At 34.2% G+C, this 8,540-nt stretch overlaps 1 protein-coding gene across 1 annotated transcript; it reads right to left on the minus strand.

The window, feature by feature from the left end:
• Positions 1-675: 675 nt before the first annotated feature.
• LOC110785057 (ethylene-responsive transcription factor ERF023) lies at positions 676-1,559 on the minus strand. The gene has a single exon (XM_021989507.2). It carries the CDS (start codon positions 1,425-1,427, stop codon positions 870-872), a length of 558 nt encoding a protein of 185 aa, XP_021845199.1. The 5' UTR covers positions 1,428-1,559; the 3' UTR covers positions 676-869.
• Positions 1,560-8,540: the final 6,981 nt, after the last annotated feature.

The following is an 8,540-nucleotide window of genomic DNA, read 5'->3' on the forward strand; positions in this document are numbered from 1 at the left end:
TATATATATATATATATATATATATATATATAGTCTATGATTAAGACAATTAATCAAACACAAAAACATCAATTCCCTTTCAATGTACCTAATTGATTAAAAGTTTTAAATCAAATATCAAGTACATTGGTTAGTTGTAACATGAAATTAATCTAAGAAGTGTACAAATTGTTTTAATAAAGAATGATAATTAAGGTTGTAACTTATTTATAGGAGAGGAATCCTAGTTTAATCAACAACTAATTAGGAACTAAGTGGTTGCTAAGTCCTTCTAACGGCAGCTTCAAAAACATTATCAATTATCTGAATTGCTAACTAACTAACACCAGTGATTAAGGAGTACTGAAAAGGAGCATTAACTACCACACAAATATTGATCAAATTTTCATCAAGAACTTCAAAATCCAATTCAAGTGTTTTGGCCTGCCGCCGTGGGTGTCACCGTGACCGCGCATGGAGACCGGTGGTGGTGGCGATATGCAGTCGTGACATTGTAAATTTCCTATGGTAATGAAATGTAAAATGATACATTGAACCAAAAAAAGGGAGATTAACCTAACATACCTATCAATTTATTTTTTTTAATAATTATCATTTGTTATGTAGGGAGTACCATAAGTATATACAACAAATAATTCATGGTAGAAATAAGCTTAATCAACATGGATCAACATAAACACTGCAAAATCTTACCAACTTAATTGCTTAATTATTATGATTTTTTTTAATTTTTTTTTTCGAGATTACTTTGTACTTCCTCCGTCCCTCTAGAGTTGTCAAAAATTTAATGTAGGAGCAATCTTTAAGGGACGAATGGAAACAGAGTACCCAAAAAAAAGTAAAAGAAAAATGATGGACATGGTAACCTCCTAAAAATAAAATTCACCCAATGAACTACTTGTATAACAATCCATGAAGTTGCCTCCCTGCCCAGTGTCCATCAATTCAGGGAGCTCAATTTCACTCCAAAAATCATCATAATCAACTTCAACGTCATCATGATGATCATGATCAAAATGATCAGCCGCCGCGGAGCTGCTAACTTTCCCTTCCACCACCGCGTTGGCGGCCTTGGCCGCGGCAGCTTGGATATCCTTTGGAGCACATGAAGTGGGCCGGGGTAAAAAGTCAATTTCCTCCGGGAAATTTAGTTGGGCCTTGCAGCCCTTTAAACAATGGGCTGCTACGTCATAAGCACGGGCTGCCATCTCGGGCATCGGGAATGACCCGAGCCAAATTCGGGTCTTTTTCCGAGGCTCTCGGATTTCCGATACCCATTTCCCCCACCGCCGCTTCCGGACCCCATGGTACACCGGATGCCTCGTTCCCGATCCCTGGGATTTACTCGATTGAGGCCCACTCGACGGCGAGCCCGGGGATATCGCCCGGTCTTCAAATTCGGAACTACATTGTGGTAAATGCTCCATCTCTCTTAGGAGTGTAACAAAGCAAATTATAGACTTTACAAGTACTATAAGTTGTTAGGAGAGTTTTTGTTAAGCTTTATATGGACCATGGGAGGTTTTTGTAGTGGATCATAGTGTAATGACAACAATGCCCTTTGCATGTGTTTTTCATTTAAAGGGATTAGAATACAACAAAAGTGGTGTAGCCCCACGCGCGTCAGAACCACACAACAGATTAATTAAAGGGTCCCTCTAGTTAAAGAGTGTTATCAATAATTGTTAAGAGCTGTGGTAATGATAAAATCATTAAATTGGAGGAGATGTGGCCTCTAATCATAGGGTAATGAGTCCGTTGGAGGGGACATTTTATGTTGGTGTTATTAAAGTGCTTTGCTTTAAGGTGGCACGTGCTCAAAGGTAGTACATAGAACAAGGGCATTATTGGTAATACAAAGCTAAATTAAATAACCGTACATCATCATGTCAATATATTTTTTTCAAAAGACTCACAACGGTGAGTTGGGAATCGATCTCAGGATCACCTGGAATCGGGATGGAATCTCTAATCAACTGAGTCATCCCTCGTATTCTCATCATCATCATGTCTTTTATGGCTGTGTCTCATTGTTTGTCATCACCTTAAAATTTTATTGGATTCAAATTTCATTAAGCTTATTTTAACAATTCAAATCTGTTCTATTCAGTACGTATAAGTCTAGTTAATATAGAATTTTCTAATAAAATATGAAATCAGATGATTTCACATACAAACAAGACAATTTCATTCTTGTATAAACTTAATTAGTTGTTTTTTCTAATACTCCGTATTTTTTTTAGTTAAACTAAGTTAAAATAGAACACGTTGAACAATAGCCCTGAACTTTAAAAAATAAAGCAATTTGAAATTCTGTACTCCGTATATAATACAAGTATACATTAGCTTCATTATACCCGTGTTAAAATTATAATACTCCTCTCATTATACATATTTTTCTCACTTGCCTCACGGTTCTTTAGTACGGAGTATAGTAATCCGTAGCATTTAACTTTATGAGGATAGAAAAAGTCTCCTATTTACGTAGAAAAATGTTTTATTAGACTATAAAAATACAAAAAAGCAAAGATTTTGTATTTTCTTAAACTACAATTTGAAATTTGAGATTTTCAAAATTTGGTCCCTTCTCTAGCAAGTAGCAACTAGCAAGTGGTTGAAAAATTCACAAGTTGATTAATTAGGAGGTAGACACGAGATATTTGTGACTCTTTCTTTTTTTCCTTTTTTCTATTTCTTCATTGGGGAAGATACGAGTAGTTTCTTTTTGATGATTTTGATTGGTTGGATGACACATTGACACAAAGAGAGGCAATGCAACTATGCAAGGAGGAAGTAAAAACACATATCTGATATGTGTGTCCAAATACATATCAGAACATAAGACAAAATAGGAAAAAGGACAAAAAAAAAATTAAATGGTACTTTTCTAAACACAAATGGTACTTTTTTTTACAGAATGGTATTAGAATGGTACTTTTTTTACATGAATGGTACTTCCTTTTTTGTCTTTTAGCTATTTGTCTTTTAGTTGATATGTGTTTGTTGTTGCATGCCCGATATCCGCCTCGACGCACTCACTATGCAAGTTCATTATCAAAATAAAGAGTTTAGTTGGAGTGCAAAACCCTACAAATTAAACAACATTTGCACCAACTAATATTTCATAAGTATATTAATTGTTCGGAAAATGGAGCTTTACCTATAAGCTATCCTAACGAGATTGCGACATTTGGTTTGTTACCTTTCAAAAATAGTTAAATACTTTAATTTTGGTAATAATGTCGTATATTTTACTTCTCAAGCTAGTAGGGTATTTTTAACATTAGTTAAGTTTTTCTTGAACGCGTTTGCTTCAGATGTAAAAATATTCATTTATCTTTGACAATAACATGAATAGCAATTGCCAAATATTTATGTAATGTTATGCACACACGAAAATATATAACTTTGCTAAGAGTATTAGAAACTGTGAGCATAGTGTAGCATCTTTATATATCCAATTATCCACTAGGCTCATGATCCGATTATCAATTCTGGTACGATTAAAGTTGTTGAAATCGGTTTTCCCATTTAATATATTTTGTAGGTATGTCTATACGAAGTAGTATATCCATACATGACTACATGTAATAATGTCAATGTCTATATATTACAATACGGAAATGATAAAGGTCGCAACATACGGCCTTTAAGCCGTGTCACAGTGATGACGTGTCATGCTTATGTGTCATGATTTAAATTGGAAACTAAAATATTTATCTTATATAATCTATTATACATGTTAGGAAAATCTTAATATTCTAATTTGTTTCTTTTTTTACATCGATTACCTTATTTACATTTTTCATAGTAAAAATATCGAATTGATAGTAAAAATATTATGATGAAGCATAGCATACGTGACGCCTATATATACCAATTAAACTCCGACATATAAGATTGCGACAACAAATAGCATAATGTCCCTTAATTAATTAAAGTTTTTAAATAAAAAATGAATCCCACGCTGGAAGTAATGTTACTATACAGTTCCTTGAGAATATTTTTTCCAAAAACTCCAAAGAGCATACACAAAACTCCAAAAGACATCAGCAAGTAATATTTCCAAGGGATTCATACTGCAAACAAGAACAATATAGCGAAAGATCAAACTTCTTCCCTTTGAATAAAGATGGATGTTCAATATACTTCTGAGATATTTTTGGACCAGTTTCAATTAGACGAATAATTGCAAATTATTTATTGGTCGTGCCTGCAATCCCAAAACAACAAATAGCATTTTCAACCAAGTGTTCAAACAAACCCGCAATACCATTTAAATTAAGCACTACATATATGTATGATTGAAACATAAATGTATAATTTTTTTATTAAAAAAAATCTTTTCTATATTAAGTAACACCCAAAAAAAGTTTAAAAACTTACCTACTTTCAAGAAATGACCTGTGACTTGTGAGATACTGAGATGTTCCAGCCTCATTTTGGTCATTACCAAACCCGAAAAAGGGGGTCATCGTGTACTAAGGGATGAAGCTTATTGTTAGCGCACAACTAAGCTGGTCTATAGTATACTCTATAAGTCTATATCATATATTCATAATTTCATATGGGATTTGGTTCATTCATATTGGCCGGGACCAAAAATATGAGGTTCTAACATGTTCCCTAGTTTTTGCCCTAAGAACTTATTGGCCCATTTAAACCTTTTTTTGTGGACCATAACTATCTTGTTTTGTTAGACAACGAGGGAATTTGCAGAGTACGGAGCTAGGAGAACTGGAGAATAGCTGAATATTCAATCAAAGTATCGGTCTAGTGATAAACATTGAGGACATGTGAGGTCACACATGTGTATAATATGTCGTATATTCATACCCTCTTCCTCCATTTATAATTTATTGTTATAAATGAAGGACCTTTTAGGCTTGAATGTTGATTTGTATGACAATTTGATGTTTGAATAATGACAAGAAATAATTAAGAAATTAAAACACACACAAAGATTTAAGGTGGTTCACTCTTCAATGAGCTACATCCACCATGGGGGAGGGTTTGGAGCTTGTATTACTCTTCAATGGAGAAAGGATTACAAAGAGGAATTCTCAAAGGTGAAGAAGAGAGAATTCTTAGATCTAGGGTTTCAACCTCACTTGTGTTTCTCTCTCTTGATTCTGAAAATCTCATTATTACATTTGGTATTTATAGTGTTAGACATCAAACCAATCTAAGGGACAAGAAAAGGCCACGTCGATTGAACCTTGCGGAGAAGAAACAGATTACCCGAACAGTTCGGTCGAACCTTTAAAGGGTTCGGCCGAACCAAGGTCAGGTTCGGCCTAACCAAGGTCAGGTTCGGCCGAACCAAGGTCAGGTTCGGCCGAACTTACCAAAAAAATCGGGAGAACCTCCAAAAACATAGTTCCTGATTCTCTTCAGGTTCGGCCGAACATTATAAGAGTTCGGCCGAACTTTCCCAAAGTTCGGGCGAACCTCCAAAATCAAAGCTATTGACTTCAGGTTCGGCCGAACCACCTAAGAGTTCGGCCGAACTTCCAGCAGGTTCGGCCGAACCTGCTGTAGGTTCGGCCGAACTTCCCCTGCTGCATGACAGCTTCTCGTAAAACAGTCATAACTCCCTCATTTCTCATCTAAAATGAGCTTATGACCAGGCGCTGGAAATCTATTGAGCCAAGCTTTCACCTCCAACTTGAATCAACTCAATCTAATGAGTAGATCATGAGATATGTTCATTTGAAGTTATAACACCCTAACATCCTTCAAGGAAGATTCGAGACACACATAACATTTATAATGCATTTTTCACTTTGTGGTTCTTTCGAGCAAAAAAAAAGAGAGAAGAGAATGGCTTAATAAGGGAGCGATTTCCGACTATGATGCTAGAAGAGATCGAAATTCCCAAAATATGTCTTATTTTCACAATATTCTCATTATACTGTCCACATAAACAAGAAAATTGGTCTTTTTTTTTTGATGAGTAAGTGCAAAACCGCCAACTCAACTCAACTTAAGATAAACCGTTAATTGAATTTGTGATTTTATTATAAAACCACCAATTCAATTGGCGGTTAGTAGTAACTTTTTTCTGAGTTCTCACACTTCTTGCTTCTGTAAAAAAATCCTCATTCAATTAAATAAACAAAACAGTGAGATTTGGTGATTGATAATAGAAGAAGAGTCAATCTTGAAATCTTTTTCAAACAAAAATCAAATAATTAGCAAATTCCACAAGATTTATGGATTTGCAGTTTCATCCTTCTGAAGAAATTCAGGGTGGTTGTTGTTGTTCTCCTCCCTTTAAAAATGGGTACATTTTAAATCGAGCTTCTCGTTTTGATTAGTGAAAATGATTGTACCTTCTAACCAAAAGGTTGGGGATTTCTGGTCGGTAGTGCACTTCATCTTGCCTTCTACGGAGTAATGGAAATAAAATGTTCAATACTCCAATTTTAGTATGAATTATATATGGGCCGGCCCATTTCTATGACCAAGAGGCGATAGAAGTGTTATAGCTTACTCGTAATTGGGCTTTTGATTACTTATATATGTGTCTATTGGGTTTGCAAACAGTACTGGACTTTGATTGTCACATTTTGTCACATTTGGACAAGTGTTGTGCTTGTGCACTTTATATTGCTAATTAAACTTGATGAATTTTCTAATTGCAAGGGGAAAATAGCATCAATTTCTTGTTATTTTCCCCCCTTATTTCCACACTTTTTCTCCAACAAACTTGTGAGTACTTGCAAGATTAATGAAAATTAAGAGGGTTAAACTTAGTACTAATGAAAGTTCAACAATATGTTTAGGTTGAATCATGAATGTAAAATTACTTGTCTCTATAACTTTGTAAATTTTAAAACTAACAATAAAAAAATGGAAACTAATTTTGTAATTTCCATTACTTTTATTTTATATATCTACGGTGTATCAAATAAAAAAGGAAAAAAAACTAACGAACATCCTTTATAGCAAAGGTTCGATTCTTGTCGAGAGCATCGGAGGGTGGTTGTCGAGTTGGCCCGGCCCAAACCATGTGTACTAAGTACTAATTGTACTTCCCCCAAAAAAGAATAGGTGAATGGAAGTCCTGTCACTGCTCCATAAGTACTTCAATGAATCAGCTAATCAAACATCTTATTGTAATAATCCACCTAACATCTAAATATATAGTCTGGCTAATTGGTGATTGTAGCACTTGATTATCATGCAAGCTTTCTAATGATCAATAATTGAGATGCAGGGGACTTTTGTTTCTTCTTTATCTACTAATTTATTTTTAGCAATTCCATTACTATATTATTATAACTAATTAAATGCTATAAAAACCCAAAAAGATGATCATACATACCCTACCTAGATGTCAAGGTGAAGCATATTGCCATATTGGTACCATCTAAGTACCACGTATTATTTTTTTAATTAAAGGGAAAATACCAAACTATCAAATACTGAATTGGTCAGGTTTAAAAGATTGCACATTTCGAAAAAGAATAGGAATCCAGTCCCCACTATTGACAAAGGGAGATTTTCCCTTGCCATTTCCCCCACTTTTAAAATATCTAACTCATTAACTCGGATCAGGTTGATCCGTGTTATATTTTCTCACCGGTATATAAACCTAAATCAGGATAATTTTCTCCCAGGACTGTATCCTAGTCTACCCATTGAAATAAAATGAGGAGTAAGAAAGTCTATTATTTGTATCTTGGTGAATCAAAATGTGACAATCAATAGACGCATCATAATCTGTTGTACTAGTACAATTAACTTCTTGATAAACATGACACTAAATATGATTGTCCAAAAACACATACCTTATATAGTTATATTACGACAATATAATAGTCCACACTCCAAATATAAAAATAGTTTGATGAAATAATCAACAAATAATTTCAAGCCTATCCCACTGGTATGTGCAGGACAGGACCACTGTGAGATTGATTAGTATCATTAGAGAGTAATGTACATTTTCAATAGCTAATTTATGTTGTTATGGTCCAACTTTTATTTTCTTTATGTGTGTGGTCTATGTTAGAGACTACTTTAGAGACAACGTTCTTTTCATTTAAAGATCGATCCGGTGAAAACTAAATCAATCAGTAAAATTCAATTTTAATTAATAGAATATATACTTATATAGTACTCCGTAGTACAGTATATACTTGTAAAAACGTATACACTTTCAAACATACCGCAACGCACTAAAACTTCCTTCCTCCACCAAAGAACCAATTTGTGTAAAATAAATGGGAAAGTTTGTTGTCTCTACATATCTATGCTTATACAGTTATACTTCGTACTACGTATATCTTTAAGAGGCCTCTGGGTAGGGGTCCTGTGCGAGGACGGCCCATAAGATTTCTTCTTACTTGTAAAAAAAAAAAAAAGTACTTCGTAGATCTTTAAGAACATCTGAGCGAAATATTCAAGATTTCGAAATAAGTAAAGACAAGTTTATACGAAGTACGGAGTATAAGATAACATTGGTGAAATTTAGGTATAGGTCGAGAACATTGACTACGATAGTATAGTATTTTATTCTTCATAACCTTTCA

This window comes from Spinacia oleracea, chromosome 2, assembly GCF_020520425.1.
Source record: "Spinacia oleracea cultivar Varoflay chromosome 2, BTI_SOV_V1, whole genome shotgun sequence".
In the NCBI taxonomy this organism is placed as follows: domain Eukaryota; kingdom Viridiplantae; phylum Streptophyta; class Magnoliopsida; order Caryophyllales; family Amaranthaceae; genus Spinacia; species Spinacia oleracea.

Excerpts from the sequence above, each read along its gene's own strand:
- LOC110785057 (XM_021989507.2), bottom strand. The coding sequence starts at position 1,427 with ATGGAGCATTTACCACAATGTAGTTCCGAATTTGAAGACCGGGCGATA.